The following is a 23,804-nucleotide window of genomic DNA, read 5'->3' as shown; positions in this document are numbered from 1 at the left end:
AGAAGGATATTCCAGTTTAAGAGAATACTGTGACCAAAATCACAGAACATCAAATAATACTGGTTGCGTAAAGAAAGACAGCAGCTCCATTCTAGTAGTAGGCTCAGTGTGAGGCAGAGAGAGGGGAGTGAGGGAGAAGAGAAGATGAGGAGCAGGGATTATGCTTTGGAAACTTCACTCACGATGGAGGCACGGAAACCAGGAGACTATTATAGAGGTCAAGTCCCACAGGTGTTAATTAAGGAGGCACACTCCAAACAGAAATTCCAAACTTTCCATGGGACTCTCACTTAGAGGTGTTCAAGTATATATTTTGCCAGGCAACTCTTATTAATACTTCAAGTTATTTCCTAATCTTCAGCATCCTCAGAACTCTCATCTCTTATTCCAGAAGAACCCTCACCCCATCTTCAGTGTTCCATTCCTACCACCCTGGTTTTTAAATCCCCTTTCTCTTCTCTGCCACTCCAGCAGATCACACTCACCCTGTGAGTGTTATATTTTTGCTCTGTTTGGTTTTCTGCACCCACTCCAAATCTTTACACACAGATTTTTATCCTCTCTCTTCTCTGCCAATAGGGCTTGATGGTGTCAGAGCAAGTGGGATACTTTGTAACGGGGAGTGGGGTTGTGGGAGGCTCTGAATTCACTCACGTATGTTAACAATTTGGGGCCAGTTACAATAATTAAAATATAAGACGATTAAAAAGAGCTAGAGAAGTGGCAGTATAATGGAATAGAAGACATGGAAGTGAGATAACTTGTAGAAATATACTCAAGGCCTGACAACTAACCAAAGTAGGACAGAGGCAGAGAGAGGTAGGATTTTAAAACTGCTTTGTAGTTTGAATCCAGAATAAATAACAGTAGTGTGATATTATCCATCATGGCAGGGGGATACAAATAGAGAAATATATTTAAGAGATAATAACGGAAGATGATAAACTTGGCTTTGTATATTCTTAGCCTGAGGTGTCAGCAAGATATTCAGGTCATATTTAAGAACCAGAGTACTTCAGTTTGATGCCATGTACCAGCCATCTCTAAACCTGTGTGTGACAAATCACCATTCATAATCAAACTCTTTTGGAAAAATGACAAACAACAGCCTGTTCTTGGAGATTGTTTGTACATGGATAACTCTTGCAGGAAATAAACCCATTTAACTTTGTTTCCAACAGTCTTCCTACTTTTTGTTGTTTATTTTTTTTCAGAATACCTCTTAGCATCCCATGGAATGTTTTTTTCAGGGACAATGTTCTAAGAAATGCTCATTAAAACACTACAGACCTCTAATCAGGGGAGGCTTAAGATAGAAGGAACTTGCTGTGGGAGAAGGGAGTTTGTTTGCATGGGAGTGAGAGTTGAAGCATTATGAACTGCTGAATCACCAAAAGTGAACAGAAAGAGAAAAGGAGGTTGGAGATAGAACCATTATAAACACCATTTGATGCCTCAAATGGCACATAGAGAATGTAATTTGGAGAGACAGCAAGTTGTAGTAGCAAAATCATGGGTTTCAGAGTGTGATGAGTGATCTAATCTTTTTAAGATTCCATTTTCTTTCTGAAAATTAATGACTACTTTGTTGGGTTGTGTTGAGATTTAAAATAGATATGTGAAATATCCTCCACATAGAAAATACATAATCCACTTTCAATAAATACTATTGTTAATACTGTTTTCATTTAAGCTTTTCTTGACATATTGAAGCAAAACTTTCATGAATACCCTGCTGTATTGAAACCTGAATGTTGGACAATTACATATGAGAAATCTCAGTCATTGGTATCAATACCCTAATACAGGGAAGCAATTCTAGTTCAGACAAGTCTCAAGCCGTAACAGCATGGTATAGTAATGGCATCCCTAGTAACTAGGCAATGAAAGAAGACACCATAGGAATTTCCCTAAGGCACCAGGAACTATGGTTTTTTCATCTGTTTTTCACAAAGAGATGCTGGAAGCTAATATCTGAGCCTTAGTGAACACATTTGCCCTCCATATAAAATCCTGAGCTAAAAGCCCTTTCCATGTGAATGACTATGGATGTCAAATTGTCATGACGGGACATCCTCTGACAATAGTTATTATCTGGCACCCTCAGGGGGAGACCAGGGGAAAGGCATCTGCAACAAAATACTGGCTAATGAGACGTATTTCTGTCTAAATATGTCACAGTGCTATAAATGCAAGCCTTAGTCATTTTCAATATTGGACAATTGAGCATACAAGCCCACAAACGATTCTGAATTTAGAGTTAAAACCTCTGCTAACTGCCACAGCAAATTAGCTTTTCTCTTCTCTAGCACAAAAAAGGGGACAATTACCAATATTTTACCCTTCAGTTCATTCCAAACCCCAAAGGAATGGTCACCAGAATGTATTATCTTGCAGTCTTTTGGAGGGCAACCTCATAGGTCTCAGGTCTGTCTGAGGGGCCTGGTGTAGTTAAGATTGGCTATTAACATGACTGGTCAGTATCTTTAATCAAGAAGTCATTCCACAGCAGCCAAGATGTGGATGAAAAAGATGACCAAAAGGATGGCAATCGAGTCTTTGAGGAGATGTCTAAGGCATTTGGGTTGTTCAGATCCTTGGGAAGGAATAGTGGCAGGGTGACAGATTTATTGTCATGGACACACAGGGTATTGTGGCAGGAGATGCTCATGTGTTGTTCTCAGAGCAAACTTAGGCTAGTGTGTAAATGAAATTTGCCATAGAAATTCATGGGGTCTCTCTCAGGTGAGTACTTGCAGGAGAAAATGGGCAACTATGTAGTCTGATTGGTTTATATGGTCACTTGCCTAAAATCATAAAACTGGGGCAGAGTGAATGTATATATTTATATATATACATAATACATATTATAATATATATTTAATATATGTAATATATATGTATGTATAAAAAATAATGTTACTTAACGTGTGTCCTGAAGACTGGCAGCATCAGCATTGTCTGAATCTAGAATCACCCGAAAGTGCAAATTCCCAGGCCCCACCCTAGGCATGCAGGAAACAGAATCTGAGTAATTTGTTTTAAGAAGCTATCAGGTAATTCTTACATACAGTAAAGTTTAAGAAGCACTGCTCTAGACCCTTATCTGATGGGTCAATAATTACCACATCTCTCCACTTCCACCTATTCACCCAACTAGGCTGGCTTCTTCATCTTTCTGTCCTAAGTTTCTAGTTCTCTCCTCCTGATAGCACCTGATTAGACCATCTGATTATATATAAGAGCTCAGCTTGGAATTTTTGGCATCCACAAAAATCAGAATTTTATGTATGAAAAGAAACTGTGTAGATGCAGTAAAAATACTCATTTTTAAACTTATGATTTGGTTTGCTCCCGACAAAACTCATTTATAACTTCTTTCCATGTTCTGTTCATTTCCAAGCTAACAATGACATAAATAAAGGGATGAAAAAAGGAGGAAAACACTTACCTGGGCTATAAGTTGCTCCTGGGAAGCTTTTACTTCAGCTTGCAATTTCCAGATGCACTAAAAAGGAGAAAAGTTTAGAAACTAAGTATGTGCCCCTTCACATGAAAGCATATCCATATATTCCAAAAGCAGATACAAACACTTTGGATTGAACAAGAGGTAAATTTATATAATGATATACATTTTAATGCTCAGATATTCAGAGATTAATCATTTCTTATAAAGTAATTGATTAAAAAACATATGCCAAATGTTATGATCCTCTTGTTTTACTCCACAGAAAGAAATACTCCAACATTGACAACTAAGGGACATTTGTACAGTCAGTACCATTTATAAAATAAATAGAATATTCAGCTAATATTATTCAAAAGGATACATATCAAACAAACTTTAAAACTACTACTAGCAAAATAAATTTTATCTCAATATTTGCCAGGGAATAAAATTACTTTTAGCAAGTACAAATATTGTTATTTACCATTGCCATTGTGAACTTAAAAATACGGACTTTTAATCCAGACTGAAATGGCTTTCCAGGATTGTCAGTTCATATAAAATTAGGTAACTTTTAAAATAAAGTTGACTTTGTTCTACAACTTACCTGGTCTTTCTCAAGAACCATTTTTTCATATGGTTCCCCACTGGCTTCCTTGTGATCCACAGCCTCCAGTTTTTCCTCCAGCTGGGATACTTGTTCAAGCAGTTTTGATTTTGTTCCTTCAGAGACTGAAAGCTAAAGATATTTTCTTTATAAGAGTATGTAAGTACAGTGATATTTTAAAAGCTCCTTTTAAAAATTCAACTTACAAATAATTTATCTTCCACCAGTATCTATTAAATATGAAAATAGCTTCTAGAGCATTCCTCATAGATGATAAATTAGCATACAGAAAGAAGGAAAAATTGATTTTATTTATTGTTTATAACTAAGATGTTTCTAAGCAAGAGATGAAATCACATAGTTACAATGGAGAATATAGAAATACTAGAAATAGAGAAATTTCGAATGCAAAGATCTCAACACTCATCTACACTGTGTTTCAAGATTGCACTTTATTTGTACAGCTAAATCTGAAACTTGTATTCTGGCTTATAAATGGCCCTTGAAACTTAACTCTTGGGGGGCTACAGCTATCTAGAAAGAGTGGGAGTTCTGACTCCCTTCAATGTTTGCCATAGAAGCAGCAGGGTGCATGGAACTGGGGTATATTCAGGAATTTCAAGTTAAAGTCTGATCAAAGGCAGATCTATGCCAAGCCACAACCAAAAAAATTCCTAGCAATGACTTTGTTTTTGTTTGACTGTTTGTAGATTCCTCTTGTGGAAAGTGGTAGTTTGATAGTCCTTAGTCTCTAATTCCCTTGGAGAGTGCCTGTACTAGCTTATCCTTTCATTCTGACAGCTGTTGTGCTTTTTCTCTATAGCTCAGCAACAATCCTGAAAGACTCCCTGGAAAGGGACACACAATTCCGTATTCACTGCAACTCCCAGGGTATTCTCTGAAGCATGGATTATCTCTACATTTCTTTTGCATTACTCTGAATGTTATTGCAAGGCAAGTTGTCTCATCTTGAGAAAACTTAATTGTCCTTAAATTTTTAAAGACAATCTACCAAATGTGGAAGCATGAAGAGGTCAGTCTGCCAAGGAAATAAGCACATTATCTATACTGGCCCATCATATATACTGGCGTATCGTATATACTGTGAGCACATCATACATACCGGCACCGAACCATTCAGCTACACACTCATTCACTGGACAAATGTTTGTTCAGTTGCCTCCTCCACAGCCATTGTGTTACGTGCTGCACATTAACAAAGTGCAAAATAAGGATTAGAGGGAACACACATATTACGAACTGCTGGCCATGCCTTTTGGCTCTTGGTGGCCTTGGAGACCTGTGGTGCTCCTCATGATCACCAACATGTGTTTAACTCCGGAGTGCATGGTGGTTTGGGATTGCAGTCTGGCTTCTCTGCCTACCTTTCTATTTTATTAGAGACACGGTATAGTGTAATGGTTAAAGCCAAGGAGTCTTGTGTCTTTATCCTTTGGGTTAAAAAAATCTCAATTTTGTACAAAAATTAACCAGGCATGGTGGCAGGTGCCTGTAGTCCCAGCTACTAGGGAGGCTGAGGCAGGAGAATCACTTGAACCCAGGAGGTGGAGGTTGCAGTGAGCCAAAATCGTGCCATTGCACTCCAGCCTGGGGAACAGAGTGAGACTCTGTCTTAAAAAAAAAAAAATCTCAATTTTGCTGTTTACTATCTGTGTGATCTCAGCAAGTTACTCAACCTACCTGGACTTGAGTTTTTTAATCTGTAAATAGCGATAGGGATGAAAAGAATACTACTTATCTCAACAGTTGGTTTTGAGGATTACATGAGTTTAAACAACAGAGACACTTAGAACAATGCCTGGAACATATCAAGCATCTAGCAGCTCTTATTATAATTATTCTTCTACCACTTTTAGATCACTGTAGGTGTTCTTCTGGGTTTTATCTAAATATTTATTAAAATTTTTTTTTTTTTTTAGATAGAGTCTCACCTTGTCACCCAAGTTGGAATGCAATGGCGTGATCGCTGCTCACTGCAACCTTCGCCTCTGGGGCTCAAGGGGTCCTCCCACCTCAATCTCCTGAGTAGGTGGGACTACAGGCTCACATCACCATGCCTGGCTAATTCTTTGTATTTTTGAGATGGGTTTTCACCATGTTGCCCAGGCTAGTCTTGACCTCCTGAGCTCAAGTGATCCGCCCGCCTCGGCCTCCCAAAGTTCTGGGGTTACAGGTGTAAGCCACTGTGTCCAGCCTATTTATCAAATTGTAAAAGAAAAAATATCTGAAGACATCATAATCTTTATGAGCTGCATACCCTGAATTCAAACTATATTTGATTTGTTCATTTCCTATAACCACTCTAATGTTCAGAGAAAACTCCTCTCTATGTCTGGAATTATTTTTTTCTCAAATATCTCTCAGCTGGGCCCATTTTATTCCCATATCCTGTTTGTTATGTGATCCATCGTTACCATTTTATTATCTTTCTTTTAAATCTACCTTCTGTTGTTTGAAAGCCTTTGTTCATTCACTCAAAAGACATCATTTATTCACTCATTTGTTAAAGAAATAAGTTAGATATTTATTATATGTAAGAATCTGTAGATTAAAAAATGAAAACAATATTGTTCACATCCTCAAAAAACTCACACTTTAGCCAGAAAGTCAGATTGTTTAAAAATAGCTATTATATAATGCAAAACTATATAGGTGAATAAATAATATTAATAATAGTTAACATTTCTTGGGCACTTACTACACGTCAGACAGTCTGCAGAGCCTTTTGTTTTCAAATTTATTTTAGTATCTCAATTTATCTTCAAAACATCCTGAAGGCTCATTCTATTATAGCCCCATTTTGCCGATAAAGAAGTTGAGTTTCAACAAAATTATATGACTTATCAGAGGATATAACAAGTAAGTTCTGGAGTTCAAGTTTTCAGTAGTGGACATCAGGTTTGACTCCCTACACCCAAATTTGACCCCAGCTCCAAAGTAGGCCCTGGTCATCAAGAAAATTCTATCCTCTTTGCTGTTGATTGGTTCAGGAATCAAAGCATAAACTAATCGGAGCCTGGCTTTACTGTAGCAACAGTTATTGTATAAGGAAATGTGACCTAATTTGGGTTACTCACACTGCACAGAATTGGAGAGTGATTTGGAGAAGCACCCTCTGTCACCAACCAGACGCGAATGCTACTACAGCCATCCCACAGACATCAGGAAACCAGGCATACTCAGAAAGGAAGAGTAAACAACAGAAAAAACTTAAGTTCTTGATGACATTATTAAAGTGCTTTATTAACCAATCTTGAAGCACACTCTACCTTGCAACTTGCACTTAGTGAGCCAATAAATTCCTTTATTGTTTAAGGAGTTGAGTTTTCTATTACCTGTTGCCAAAAGTATTCTACGGATATGCTGTTTTCCAAGATTCCATGCTCTTGACCACGAGTAAGAAAAGTTTATGAAAAACAGCAGAAACTAACATATATTTGGTAGATATAGTATACTAGGCATTCTGCCGGGTGCTACATATATAAATGTTACCTTACGTCATTGCTCAAAACCCTGTCAGCAATTTTCTTTATATTTTTTGTTATCATCATTGTAAAGATTGAGAAACTAAATGCTTTAGTGGTAAATTAACTTGTGTAAGATTCCAAAGCTAATAAGAAGAGGTTAGATTTGGGCCCTCATTTGTCTGCCTCCATTCCTGGTTTTATATCATATCCAAATCCTAACTCAGGCTGCCTGTCACAATGAGGCCTGTGATGTTTTTTTCCTTATCATGTGGATTTCAGCAATATCTCTCAGGATCTTAACTTATATACTTAAGGGAAACTTTTTTTTATACCTTAGAATTCTCTCTAACCCACCATCTTGCTTCCTTTTATACAGACACTAACCCCTTATTTCCTCTCCTTTTGTAACAAGTTTCTTACTGAATATCTCTTTGACTCAGATATATTTAGCTCAGGTTCAGCTTATTTCTAAGAAATGTTGACTTAGAATCAGGATATCTATGCTTTAGTCTTAATTCCACACCTCACTGACTCTATAACCTTGGTGCCTATGATAGGATTTTAAAAATAATTTCAACTTTTTTTTAGATTCAGAAAGTATATGTACATAATGGTTACATGGGTATATTGCATGATGCTGAGGTTTGGGGTATGAATGGTTCCATCACCCAGATAGTGAGCATGCAAATGGAAACCAAAAAAGAGCAGGAATGGCTATACTTATGTCAGTTAAAGTAGACTTTAAGTCAAAATTGTAAAAAATGACAAAGAAGGTCATTATATAATAATCAAGGTGTCAATTAAGTAAGAGGAAATAACAATAGGAAATGTATATGTACCCAACACCAGAGCATCCAAATATACAAGCAAATATTAATAGCTCTAAAGGAAGAAATAGATTGCAACATGATAATAGGAGGGAACTGCAAAATTCCACTTTTGGCAATGAAGAGATTATTCAGGCAGAAAATCAAGAAAGAAAAATTGGAATTAACTGTGCTCTAGACCAAATGGACCTAACAGACATTTATAAAACACTTCATCCAACTGATGCGCAATATGTATTTTCTCATCAGCACATGGAACATTCTCCAGGATAGACAAATGAAAATGGAAACACAACAAACCAGAACCTAATGGATACAACAAAAGAGAGTTATAACAATAAACATCTAACACACACACAAAAAGAAAGACTCCAAATAAACAACCTAATGATGTACCTCAAGGAACTAGAAAAGCAAGAACAAACCAAACTGAATATTAGTAAAAGAAATGAAATAATAAAGATCTGAGTAAAAATCAATGAAATTAAGACAAAAATGTACAAAATATAAAATGAAGCATTTTTTTTTTGAAAAAAATAAGCAAATCTGACAAACTTTTGCTAGACTAAAGAAAAAAAAGAGAGAAAACTCAAATAAATACAACTGGAAATAAAAAAGGAGGCATTACAACTGATACCACAGAAATACAAAGGATCATTAGGGACTATCAAGAACAACTATTCATCAAAAAAATTGGAAAACCCAGAAGAAACTGATAAATTCTTGGACATAAAAACCCACCGAGATTAAACAATAAAGAAATAGAAAATTTGAACAGACCAATAATGAGTAGTGAAATCAAAGCAGTATTAAAAAGTCTCCAATCAAAGAAAAGCCCGTTGGATTCACTGATGAATTCTACCAAACATTTAAAGAAGAATACCAATGCTACACAAACTCTTCAAAAACATTAAAAAGGAAAGAATACTTCCAAACTTATTCTATGAGGTCAGCATTAACCTGATACCAAACCAGACAGAAACACACACACAAAAAGAAAACTACAGGCCAATATTCCTGATAAGCACAGATGCAAAAATCCTCAAGAAAATACTAGCAAACTAAATTTAACATCAAATTTAAAAGATCATTCATCATAATCAAGTGGGACTCATCCCAGGGATGCAAGGATGGTTTGACATATGCAAATCAATATGTCACATCAACAGAATCAAGGAGAAAAATCATAATATCCTTTCAATAATGCTTAAAAAAGCATTCAATAAAATTCAACGTCCTCTTATGATTTTAAAAAAGCCTGCATAAATTGAATATAGAAGAAACATGCCTCAACATGATAAACGTCATACATGACAAGCTCACAACTAATATCATACTGGGAAGGACAAACTGAAAGCCTTTCTGCTAAGATCTGGATCAAGACAAGAATGCTCACTTACACCACTTCTATTCAACATAGTACTGGAAGTCCTAGCCAGATTCATAAGGCAATAAAAAGAAATAAAAGGCACTGAAATTGGAGGGAATATGTCAAATTATTCTTCTTTCCCAAAGACATAAAGTTATATTTAGAAAAACCTAAAGACTCCATCAAAATCTCCTAGAGGCTGGGCCTAGTGGCTCAAGACTGTAATCCCAGCACTTTGGGAGGCCGAGGTGGACGGATCATGAGGTCAAGAGATTGAGACTATCCTGGCCAACATAGTGAAACCTCGTCTCTAGTAAAAACACAAAAATTAGCTGGGCGTGGTGGCGCACACCTGTAGTCCCAGCTACTCAGGAGGCTGAGGCAGGAGAATTGCTTGAACCCAGGAGGTGGAGGTTGCAGTGAGCCAAGATTGTGCCATTGCACGCCAGCCTGGGCAACAGAGTGACACTCTGTCTCAAACAAACAAACAAACAAACAAAAAACTCCTAGAACAGATAAACAAATTCAGTAAAGTTGCAGATACAAAATCAACACACAAAAATCAGTAGTGTTTCTATATGCTAAATGCTATCAATCTGAATGGCAAATTGAGAAAGCAATCTCATATACAATAGTTGGAAGCAAAACATAGAGATAAGTTTAATGAAAGAAATAAGAGACCTCTATAAGAAACATTATAAAACCCTGATGAAAACAAATTGATGAGGATATAAGAAAATAGAAAGATAGCCCGCGTTCATGGATTGGAATAATTAATATTGTCAAAATGTCTTTACTACCCAAAGTGATCCACAGACTCAAAGCAATCCCTATCAAAATACCAGTAACATTCTTCACAGAAATAAAAAAAAAACAACTTAAAGTTCATACAGAACCATAAAATCCCTGAACAACTAAAGCAATCCTGAGCAAAAAGAACAAAGCTGAAGGCATCATACTACCTAATTTCAAATTGCACTACAGAGTTATAGTAACCAAAACAGCACAATACTGGCATTAAAAACCCCAAAAACCAAAAAAAAAAAAAAAAAAAACCCACCATAACAACAAAAAACCACTACCAACAAAAATAAAACAGATACACAGACCAATGGAACAAAATAAAGAACCAAAAAAAAAAAATCCACACACTTATAGTCAGCTCATTTTTAATAAAAATGCCAAGAGCATACAAAGGATAAAGGACAGTCTCTTTAATAAACAGTATGAGGAAATCAGGATATCCATATGCAGAAGGATGAAAATAGAATCCCTTCTTCCACCATATACAAAAATAAAAAGAATGGGTTAAATACTTAAATGTACAACGCAAAACTATGAAAATACAAAAGAGAACATTGGGGAAATGCTTCAGGTAAAAGCACAAAAACCACAGGTAAAAGCACAGGTAACCACAGCAAAAATAGACAAATGGGATTGCATGAAGCTAAAAAGCTTCTGCCCGGTGAAAGAAATGCTTAAAAAAGTGAAGAGACCACATACAGAATGGGAGAAAATATTTGCAAACTATCCATCTGACAAGGGATTAATATCCAGAATATATAAGGTACTCAAACAACTCAATAGCAATAATAATAATAATAATAATCCAATTTGAAAATTGGTAAAAGATTTAAATAGAAATTTTTCGAAAGAAGACATACAAATGGCCAATGGGTACATGAAAAAGTGTTCCACATCACTAATCATCAGAAAAATGCAAGTCAAAACCACAATGAGATATCAACTCACCCCAGTTAGAATGGCTATTATCAAAAGAACAAAAGAGGACAAATGCTGCTGAGTATGCAGAGAAAGAGGGATACCCATACACTGTTGGTGGGAATGCAAAGTAATATAGTCAAAATGGAAGATAGTATATAGGTTCCTCCAAAAACTAAAACTAAAACTACCATATGATTCAGCAATCCTATATGCCCTTTCGGGTATATATCCAAAAGAAAGGATATAGTATATCAAAGAGATATATGTACTTCCATGTTTATTACATTACTATTCACAATAGCCAAATACAGAATCAACCTAACTGTCCATTAATGGTTAATTGGATAAAGAAAATGTGGTATATATACCCAAGAGAATATTATTCGTCCATAAAAAAGCATGAAAGCCTATCATTTGCAGCAACATGAATGGAACTAGTGGTCAGTATGTTAAGTGAAATAAGTCAGGCACAGAAAGGCAAATATTATACGTTTTCACTTCTATCTGGCAGCTAAAAAAGTGGATTTTATGGAAGTAGAGTAGAATGGTAGTTACGAGAGGCTGGGAAGAAAAAGGAAGAGGACAGGATAATGAGAAGTTGGTTAACAGTACAAAAATAGTTAGATAGGAGAAATGGGATCTAGTACTCATTAGTACAGTAAGAAAATTATGGTTAACAATAATTTATTGTATATCAATATAACTAGAAGAAAAATATTAATGTTCCAATACAAAAAAAAAGATAATGTTTGAGTGTTGGATGTCCCGATTACCCTGATTTGATCATTACACATTGTATACATATATCAAAATATTCTATGTACCGAAAATATGTACAACTATGATATATCAGTACAAAACATATCCCAAAATGGCCCCCAAGCCCCAAAATACAGGATGGTACAGGCATAAGATAGATATTCACATTCCAGAAGGGAGAAAAATGAAAGAAGGAAGGGGTTATGAGTCCCACATACATCCAAAACCTATCACAGCAAATTCCACCAGACTTTAATGCTCGAGAATCATCTAGAATAATCCTTTTTGGTTTGATACTCTGCACTCCAGGACCACTGGAGTGAAAATGTCACCTCCACAGCTTGGCAGAGATCCACCCATGCTATGGCTAGGTTGAGCAGGGCTTTTGCCCACCCAGCCCTACTGCATGGAGGTTATGCCCAAAGGCTCTGCAGAGTGGTGATCTCTCCCCCAGGGTTCTGTCAGAGAGAAACTAAACCCCAAGGGCTCTACCACATGAGGATCTTGGTTTCAAATTTCTTCCAGGTCGGGTTGTGCTCCCATGGCTCCAGGTGACCTCACCATCATGGCTTTAGTTGGAGATTATTTGGCCTGTTGAAGCTGAGATGATGTCCCTGATAATCTCTGAACTGTCTTTAGGGCTGTTTCCCCCATCTTCTAGAACAGCACAAGACTACTGAATAGCTTTATCATCCTGTCCTGTAGCCTCTAAGAAGTCTGAGAAACTTTCTTCATTCCCCCCAACCTTCATCTCCTTCAGTTCAGACTGGCAGTGTTCTTGGTGGAGTATTGATTAGGTCCATGTTTCACACCCATACCAATCTCCTTAACAACCAATTGCCTGGCCACACCCTTGGCATTCTCAACACTTTGCTTAGAAACATCTTCAGCTAAATATCCAATTTTATCACTCACAAGTTCTATCTTCTGCAAAACACTAGAACGCAAAGATAATTTAGCCAGGTTCTTTGCCACATTACAACAAGGATTGCTTTCCTCTGGATTCCAATGACATGCTCCTCTTTTCCATCTAAAACCTCATCAAAATGGCCTTTACTGTTCATATTTCCACCAACATTCTGCTCATGATTATTTATGTATTCTCGAAGAAGAGGGAGGATTTCTCTCTAGTTCTCCTATTTTGGTCAGGCCTCACCAGATTGTCTTCAGCAGCCCCTTCATGGAAATATCTACTTTTTAAAGCATGAAGCTCAAAACTCATTTTAAGGTATATGTTACAGTAGCATCCCACTTCTTGTTACCAATTTATTTTAGTCAGTTCAGACTTCTATAACAAATATCATAGGCTTGGTGACTTAAAGAAAAAATATTTCTTACAATTCTGGAGTCTCTGAAGTCCAAGACCAAAGTGACAAAAAATTCAGTGTCTTGTGAGGGCCCTCTTTCTGTTTTACACACAGCCCCTTTTTTTTGCTGTATCCTCACATGACGGAGAAAATTAGAGCGCTTATCTCCTTCTCTTCTCATAAGGGCAATAATTCCATCATGAGGACTCCAACCTCATGACCTTAATTATTTCCTAAATGTACCCCCTCCAAATACCATCACATTAAAAATCAGGAATTCAACATATGAATTGGAGGAGGTGTAAATATTCAGTCCATAGCAATTCAGCAATTGGAATTACCCAGTCTGAATAGCAGAAAGAAAAAACAATGAAGAGAAATAAACAGAACCTAAGAGGCCTACAGGACACTATTAAGCATACTAACATACACATTCTAGAAGCAAATAACTGCAAAAGATACAGAATCAAAATGGAACACTAGAAAATATCAATCAAACACAAAAGAAGATAGAATTGGAGGAATTGAGGAATAAAAAGGACAAAATATATAGAAAATGAAAAGCAATGTGACAGAAGTATATTCTTTATTATTAGTAATATTTTAATGTAAGTGGCTTTGACTGCCAATTAAAGACAGAAACTAGCAAAATAAATTTTAAAGTGTGAACCAATTATATGCTGATTATAAGAAACTCACTTTAGACTCAAAGAAACAAATAGGTTGGAGGTAAAAGAATGAAAAAAGATGTTGCATGTAAATTGTAGCCCAAAGACAGCTAATGTGCCTATATTCATAGTCACATAGTCACATAGATGTTGTCAAAAATTTTTGTAAAAGTGAAAGAAATACATTGCATATTGATAAAAGTGGCAATTTGTAAAGGAGATATAAAATTATACACATAAATGCACCAAAAAACAGAGTCCCAAAATACATGAAGCAACTATTGATAGAATTTACAGAAGTAGACACTTTTGTGAGTATAGTTGGAGACTTCAATATTCCACTTTTTTATTTTATTTTTTTTTTTTCCTGAGGTGGAGTCTCACTCTGTCGCCCAGGCTGGAGTGCAGCGGTGTGATCTTGGCTCACTGTAACCTCCGCCTCCCAGGTTCAAGAGGTTCTCCTGCCTCAGTCTTCCAAGTAGCTGGGATTACAGGCATGCACTATGATGCCCAGCAAATTTTTGTATTTTTAGAAGAGACGAGGTTTTGCCATGCTGGCCAGGTTGGTCTCAAACTCCTCACCTCAAGTGATCTGCCTGCCTTGACCTCTTAAAGTGCAATATTCCAGTTTCATAATGGATATAATATCTATACAGAATAACAAGAAGAAAACAGGCTTGAATTACACTATAAACCAACTAGACATAACAGACGTAGTATGAAAGAACAATCCACAAAACAACAGAAAAATATACATTTTTTTCAAGTGCACATGAAACATTCTCCAGGATAGGCTATAATTTGGTTTACAAAAATAATTCTCAATAAATTTAGAAGGAATAAAATCATTTAAAGTACCTTCTCTCACAACAATAGAGAATAAAGCTAAAAATCAATAACAGAAGGAAAATTGAAAAATTTTCATGTACACAAAAATAACACACTCTTAAACAACCAGTGGGTCAGAGAAAAAATCACAAGACAAATTAAAAAATATTTACAAACAAATGAAGACAAAACATAGCATACAAAAACTTATGGGATGAGGTGGCGGCAGCAGGAGAAGGACGGCTGGGCTGGCAGGGGAGGAGGAGGTAGGTGCCATGTCACATGCAACTCCAGGCAGGGCAGCCCAGTGGCTGAGGGATGCAGCCAGACCTTGGTGGGATGGGGGTTTTGCCAAGGCCTAGGCCTGGTGGCCAGGTGCAGGCATCACGGGAGCCTTTTGGGTACCATGGAGATGTGTGTTTGCCTGCAATTTATTTCACTCTCTACACTTAAAGGACATTCTTTCCAAACTGCTGTGAATAAATTTGGAATGGTACTGCATATTTTTACCTAATGGAGAACTAGCTGAACTTTGAATAAGGATTGCTGCACTGGACAGCTTTAGAACATCCCTCACAATGTCATAAACCTGGAGCCAGAACCCCCATGGCTTGAAGCAGATTGGCATGGACCAGATCTGGGATGACCTCAGAGCCACCATCCAGCAGGTGTACATGCGGCACAGCATGACCAGGTCCAACCATGGAGCTCCACACTCATGTTCATAACTAGTGTTCTAGTGTACACCAGTCAAACCAAGCATGAGGAGCTGGAGTTTCTAAGTCAAAAAAGGGACAGACACCTGAAGGAGCTCATTTCGTTGGCCTGGAATTATACAAACAACTTAAGTAATTTTTGAAGAATTATTTGACAAGTCTTCTTAAGAATGGAGAAGATTTGATGGACAAGAGTGTACTGAAATTCTACACTCAACCATGGGAAGATTACTGATTTTCAAGCAAAGTGCTGAATGGAATTTGTGCCTACCTCAGTAGACATTGGGTTCACCGTGAATGTGACAAACAACAAAAGGAATATGTGAAATCTATTCCCTTGCATTGGTGACTTGGAGAAACTAGGCCACTGAATAAACAGGTAAGAAATTCTGTTTCAAAGCTGATCAAAAAGGAAGGAAATGGTGAAACCATCAATACAAAACTGTGAGTGGAGTTGTACAGTGTTACATGGAATTGGAGCTGAATGAAGATGATGCATTTGCAAAGGGCCCTACATTCACAGTGTATAAAGAATCCTTTGAATCTCTCTTTTTTTTTCTGTCACAGAGAGATTTTATGTCAAAGAGAGTACTGAATTCTCGCAGCAGAACCCAGTTACTGAATATATGAATAAGGCAGAGGCTTGCGTGCTTCAGGAACAATGAAGAGTTCAGGTTTACCTTCATGAAGGCGCACAAGACGAATTAGCAAGGAAATGTGAGCAAGTCCTCATTGAAAAACACTTGGAAATTTCCCACACAGAACTTCAGAATTTATTGGATGCTGACAAAAATGAAGATTTGGGACGTGTATAATCTTGTATCTAGAATCCAGAATGACCTAGGAGAATTGAAAAAACTGCTGGAGACACACATTCATAATCAGGGTCTTTTAGCTATTGAAAAGTGTGGAGAAGCTGCTTTAAATGACCCCAAAATATATGTGCAGCCTGTGCTTGATGTTCATAAAAAATGCATTGCCTTGGTAATGTCTGCATTTAACAATGACACTGGCTTTGTGGCTGCTCTTGACAAGGTTGTGGTTGTTTTATAAACAACAATGCGGTTACCAAGACGGCCTAGTCATCCAGTAAATCCCATGAGTCATTGGCTCAATACTGTGACTCGTTCTTGAAGGAAAGTTCCAAGAACACAGATGAGGCAGAACTAGAAGATACACTCAATCATATAATGGTTGTCTTCAAGTACATAGAGGACAAAGATGTGTTTCAGAAGTTCTATGCAAAAATGCTGGCCAAGAGTCTCATCCACCAGAACAGTGATGATGCGAGTGATGATGCCAGTAACCATGTCAATTTTCAGCCACTGTGATGGCTGGCATAGAAAGTTGTGAATTGCCGATAACTACGTTCCAACTCTAAGGGAAGGCAGTGAGTGACAATGCTGAAGCCAGCATGTTCTCTAAGTTAAAGCAAGCTTGTGGTTTCGAGTATACCTCTAAACTTCAGTGAATGTTTCAAGACACTGGTGTGAGTAAAGATCTGAATGAGCAATTCAAAAATCACCTGACAAATTCAGAACCCCTAGACTGGGATTTCAGCATTCAAATGCTGAGCTCTGGGTCCTGGCCCTTTGAGCAGTCTTGTATGTTTTCCTTCCCTTAGGGTTGGAATGTAGTTACTGGCAATTCACAGCTTTCTATGCCAGCCGTCACAGTGGCTGAAAATTGACATGGTTATATCAGTTGTCTAAAGGAGAATTGGTAACTAACTGCTTTACAAACAGATATACTTTGCAGGCATCCACATTCCAGATGGTAATCCTGCTTCAGTACAACACAGAAGATGCCTACACTGTACAGCAGCTGACTGATAGCACTCAAATTAAAATGGTCATTTTGGCATAAGTCCTACAGATTTTACTACAGTTGAAGTTATTGGTCTTGGAAGATGAAAATGCAAATGCTGATGAGGTGGAATTGAAGACAGAAACCTTAATAAAATTATATCTTGGTTATAAAAATTAGAAATTAAGGGTTAACATCAATGTGCCAATGAAACTGAACAGAAGCAGGAACAAGAAACCACACACAAAAACATTGAGGGAGACTGCAAACTACTGATTCAGATGGCCATCATGAGAATCATGAAGATGAGGAAGGTTCTGAAACACCAGCAGTTAGTTGATGAGGCCCTCACTCAGCTATCTGCCAGGTTCAAACCCCGGGTCCCTGATCAAGAAATGCATTGACATTCTAATTGAGAAAGAATATTTGGAGCAAGTTGATGGTGAAGAGGACACCTACAGTTGCTTGGCTTAACCCTCCAGGAAGGGTCTGACTGTGTGTCCCACAGCAAATAGTTCATATTGGAAAGAATGGAAACAATTCAAGTTTATAGCAGCCAGCCTGCCACCATTGTACCTCCCTTTTTAAAGCTGAGACCAAGACTCCCATCAGCTGGTCTCAGATTTGCATTGGAACTGCTCATGATAGATACATTTCAAGTCTGTAAATATGGACACCAATGCCATTTACCCTAACTTAAGAACAGAGAAGACTGAACCTCCCATGCTGAAGGCTGCACACTACTGCATTTAAATCAAGACATGGGCTCCCCGATTAGCAGCTGTTGTATTGGCAGCACTTGTCATGTTGACAGCACTTTGAGAGCAAGTCTGAATGGACCCATGTGTAATCTGCTATGAAAAACCATCTGTTTAGTGTGTTTCATTTTTAATGTGTGAAAATAGAGAAAATTAAAGGATTTCTAATTGAATGGTGCCTCACATCTCAATACTAACATTGAATGTAAGTGGCTGTATTGCTCCACTTAAAAGATACAGAACAATAGAATGCATAAGAATTCACCAACCATCTTCTGCCTATCTTCAATATCTTGAAGGCATCACTGTCTTCTGCCTTCAAGAGACTCACCTAACACATAAGGACTCTGATAAACTTAAGGTAAAGGGGTGGAAAAAGGCATTTCATGTGAAGGACACCAAAAACAAGCAGGAGTAGCTATTCTTGTATCAGACAAAATGAACTTTAAAGCAACAGCAGTTAAAAAAGACAAAGAGGGACATTATATGATGGTAAAAGGCCTTGTCCAACAGGAAAGTATCACAATCCTAAATATATATGCACCTAACACTGGAGCTCCCAAATTTATAAAACAATTACTTATAGACCTAAGAAATGAGATAGACAGCAATACAATAGTAGTAGGGGACTTCAATACTCCACTGACAACACTAGACAGGTCATCAAGACAGAAAGTCAACAGCAACAACAACAAACAATGGATTTAAGCTATACCTTGGAACAAATAGACTTAACAGATACATGTACAAAATTCCACCCAACGACCACAGAATATACATTCTATTCAACAGCTCGTGGAACTTTCTCCAAGATAGACCAATAATAGGCCACAAAATGAGCCTTAATAAATTTAAGAAAATTGAAATCATATTAAGCACTCTCTCAGACCACAATGGAATAAAACTGAAAATCAACTCCAAAAGAAACCTTCAAAATCGTGCAAATACATGGAAATTAAATAATCTGATCTTGAATGATCATTGGATCAAAAATGAAATCAAGATGGAAATTTAAACAATTCTTCAAAGTGAACAACAATAATGACACAACCTATCAAAACCTCTGGGATGCCAGGTGCAGTGGCTCATGCCTGTAATCCCAGCACTTTGGGAGGCCGAGGAGGGTGGATCACAATGTCAGGAGTTCGAGACTATCCTTGCCAAGATGGTGAAACACGGTCTTTACTAAAAATACAAAAATTAGCAGGCTGTGGTGGTACGTGCCTGTAGTCCCAGCTACTCAGGAGGCTGAGGCAGAAGAATCACTTGAGCCCAGGAGGCAGAGGTTGCAGTGAGCCAAGATCGTGCCACTGAACTCCAGCCTGGGTGACAGAGTGAGACTCCGTCTTAAAAAAAAAAAAACAAAAAACAAACAAACAAAAAAAACACCTCTAGGATACAGCAAAGGTGATGCTAGGAGGAAAGTTCATTGCCCTAAAAGCCTGCATCAAAAAGACTGACGGAGCACAAACTGACAATCTACAGTCACACCTCAAGGAACTAGTGAAACAAGAATGAATCAAACCCAAACCCAGCAGAAGAAAGGAAATATAACAAAGATCGGAGCAGAACTAAATGAAATTGAAACAAACAAACAAAAAATACAAAAGAGAAATTAAACAAAAAGCTGGTTCTTTGAAAAGATAAATAAAATTGATACATCATTAGCAAGATTAACCAAGAAAAGAGAAAATCCAAATAACTTCAATAAGAAATGAAATGGGAGATATTACAACTGACACCACAGAAATACAAAAGATGATTCAAGGCTATTGTGTACATCTTGACACACAGACTAAAAAACCTAGAAGAGATGGATGAATTCCTGGAAAGATACAACCCTCCTAGCTTAAATCAGGAAGAATTAGATACCCTAAACAGACCAATAACAAGCAGCAAGATTGAAATGGTAATTAAAAAATTACCAACAAAAAAAAAAGTCCAGGACCAGATGGATTTACAGCAGAATTTTACCAGACATTCAAAGAAGAATTGGTACAAATCCTATTGACACTATTCCACGAGATAGAAAAAGAGGGAACCCTCCCTAAATCATCCTATGATGCCAGCATCACCCTAATACCAAAACCAGGAAAGGACATATCCAGAAAAGAAAACTACAGACCGATATCCCTGATGAACATAAATGCTAAAATCATTAACAAAATACTAGCTAACCAAATCCAATGCCATATCAAAAAGATAATCCACCATGATCAAGTGGATTTCATACCAGGGATGATTTAACATATGCAAGTCAGTAAATGTGATGCACCACAAAAACAGAATTAAAAACAAAAATCACATGATTATCTCAATAAATGCATAAAAAGCATTTGACAAAATCCAGCACCCATTTATTATTAAAACTCTCAGCAAAATCAGCATACAAGGGATATATCTCAATGTAATAAACATGACAAACTCACAGTCAACATAATACTGAATGGTGAAAAATTGAAAGCATATTCTCTGAGAACTGGAACTAGATAAGGATGCCCACTCTCACTACTCCTCTTCAGCATAGTACTGGAAGTCCTAGCCAGGGCAATCAGACAAGAGAAAGAAATAAAGGGCATCTAAATCAGTAAAGAGGAAGTCAAACTGTCACTGTTTGTTGATGATATGATTGTTTACCTTGAAAACCCTAAAGACACCTCCAGAAAGCTCCTACAATTGATAAAAGAATTCAGCAAAGCTCCTGGATACAAAATTAGTGTACACAAATCAGTAGCTCTTCTATACACCAACAGCAACCAAGTGGAGAATCAAATCAAGAACTCAACCCCTTTTACAATAGCTGCCAAAAAAAAAGAAATACTTAGGAATATACACAACCAAGGAGGTGAAAGACGTGCACAAGGAAAACTACAAAACACTGCTGAAAGAAATCATAGACAACACAAAAAAATGGAAACACATCCCATGCTCATGGATGGGTAGAATCAATATTGTGAAAATGACCATGTTTCCAAAAGAAATCTACAAATTCAACACAATTCCCATCAAAATACCACCATCATTCTTCACAGAATTAGAAAAAACAATTCTAAAATTCATGTAGAACCAAGGAAGATCCTGCATATCAAAAATAAGACTAAAAAAAAAGAACAAATCTGGAGGCATCACATTACCTAATTTCAAACTATACTATAAGGCCATAGTCGCCAAAATAGCATGGTACTAGTATGAAAATAGGCACATAGACCAATGGAACAGAATAGAGAGCCCAGAAGTAAACCCAAATGCTTACAGCCAACTGATCTTTGACAAAGCAAACAAAAACATAAAGTAAGGAAAGGACACCCTTTTTAACAAATGGTGCTAGGATAAATGGCTAGCCCATGTAGGAGAATGAAACTAGATCTTCATCTCTTATACAAAAATCAACTCAAGATAGATTAAGGATTTAAATCTTATGTGCTTTCCCAAAACTATAAAAATTTTAGAAGATAACATTGGAAAAACCCTTCTAGACATTAGCTCAGGCAAGGATTTCATAACCAAGAACCCAAAAGCAAATGCAATAAAAACAAAGACAAATAGCTGAGACTTAATTAAACTGAAGAGATTTTGCATGGCAAAAGGAACAGTCAGCAAAGTAAGCAGGCAATCCACAGAGTGGGAGAAAATCTTCACAATCTATACATCTGACAAAGGACTAATATCTAGAATATACAACAAACTCAAACAAATCATCAAGAAAAAAACAAGCAATCCCATCAAAAAGTGGGCTAAAGACATGAATAGACGATTCTGAAAATGAGATATACAAATGGCCAACAAATATATGAAAAAATGCTCAACATCACTAATGATCAGGAAAATGCAAATCAAAACCACAATGCAACATCATCCTACTTCTGCAAGAATTGCCAAAATAAATAATAAAAAAAAAAACAGTAGATGTTGGCATGGATGCAGCAATCAGGGAACACTTCTACACTGCTGGTGGGAATGTAAATTAGTACAACCACTATGGAAAACAGTGGAAGATTCTTTAAAGAACTAAAAGTAGAACTTTTTAGTTCTACCATTTGATCCAGAAATCCCACTACTGGATATTTGCCCAGAGGAAAATAAGTCATTGTACGAAAAAGATACTTGCACATGCTTGTTTATAGCAGCACAATTCACAATTGCAAAATTGTGGAACCAACCCAAATGCTCATCAATCAACCAGTGGATAAAGAAACTGTGATATATATATATATATATATATATATATATATATATATATATATATATGTGTGTGTGTGTGTGTGTGTGTGTGTATATATATATGTGTGTGTGTATATATATGTGTGTGTATATATATATAGATAAATATAGATATATATGATGGAATACTACTCCGCAATAAAAAGGAATGAATTAATGGCATTTGCAGCAACCTGGATGAGACTGGAGGCTATTATTCTAAGTGAAGTAACTCAGAAATGGAAAACCAAACATCATATGTTCTCACTGATATGTGGGAGCTAAGCTATGAGGATACAAAAGTATAAGAATGATACAGTGGACTTGGGGACTTAGGGGAAATGGTGTGGGGGGGTGAGGGATAAAAGATTACAAATAGGGTGCAGTGTATACTGCTCGAGTGATGGGTGTGCCAAAATGTCAAAAATCACGACTAAAGAACTTACTCATGTAACCAAACACCACCTGTACCCCAATAACCTATGGAAAAGTAAAAACATTTTTTAAAAAAAGAACAAAGGAGATTAAGAAGAAAAAAGAAATTACTACTTGAACATCAGTCTCAGGTTGATGAGAACTTACTTATTTAATGCATGGGTTCTGCATTGGGTGATGGTGTATAATTTTACGTAGATCCAGGCCAGGCGCAGTGGCTCACGCCTGTAGTCCCAGCACTTTGGGAAGCTGAGGCGGGCAGATCACAGGGTCAGGAGATCAAGACCATCCCTGCTAACATGGTGAAACCCTGTCTCTACTATAAATACAAAAAATTAGCCAGGCGTGGTGGCGGGTGCCTGTAGTCCCAGCTACTTGGGAGGCTGAGGCAGGAGAATGGCATGAACCTGGGAGGCAGAGCTTGCAGTGAGCCGAGATCACACCACTGCACTCCAGCCTGGGTGACAGAGTGAGACTCCATCTCAAAAAAAATAAATTTTACATAGATCCTCATATATGTTTATTTGTTTATATATGCACATATAAAATCTATCTATATATATAGAAAAAAACTTATGTGATGCAGAGGAAAGTTTATAGCTGAAAATGCCTACGTTACAAAATGAAAAAGATGTCACATCAACAAGCCAACAAAAGGAAGGATATAATAAAGGTTAAAGCAGAGATGACAAGCTAGAGAATAAAATAACAGAGCTAATCAATAAAACCAAATATTGATTCCTTGAAATAATCAACAAAGTTGATAAATATTTAGCTATGTTGCTAAGAAAAACAGACAGAAGATGTAAATAACTAGAATCAGAAATGAAAGTGGAAACAATACTTCCAACTTTACAGAAATA

At 37.0% G+C, this 23,804-nt stretch overlaps 1 protein-coding gene and 1 pseudogene across 1 annotated transcript in view; one reads left to right on the top strand and one right to left on the bottom strand.

Annotated features, from left to right (window-relative positions):
- The window catches only part of CCDC192 (coiled-coil domain containing 192), a 234,085-nt gene that overhangs the window by 149,843 nt on the left and 60,438 nt on the right, over positions 1-23,804 (bottom strand). The window contains exons 4-5 of the mRNA XM_030818403.1: positions 4,056-4,187; positions 3,452-3,508 (exon numbers count right to left, since the gene is read on the bottom strand). Coding sequence (XP_030674263.1) covers positions 3,452-3,508; positions 4,056-4,187 — 189 coding nt within the window. The remainder of the gene's footprint in view (positions 1-3,451; positions 3,509-4,055; positions 4,188-23,804) is intronic.
- Positions 15,605-18,022, top strand: LOC100587015 (annotated as a pseudogene).

The sequence above is a fragment of the Nomascus leucogenys genome, chromosome 2, assembly GCF_006542625.1.
Source record: "Nomascus leucogenys isolate Asia chromosome 2, Asia_NLE_v1, whole genome shotgun sequence".
NCBI lineage: Eukaryota > Metazoa > Chordata > Mammalia > Primates > Hylobatidae > Nomascus > Nomascus leucogenys.
Note: the sequence above shows the minus strand (reverse complement) of the source record. Positions and strands in the feature narration are given on the sequence as shown.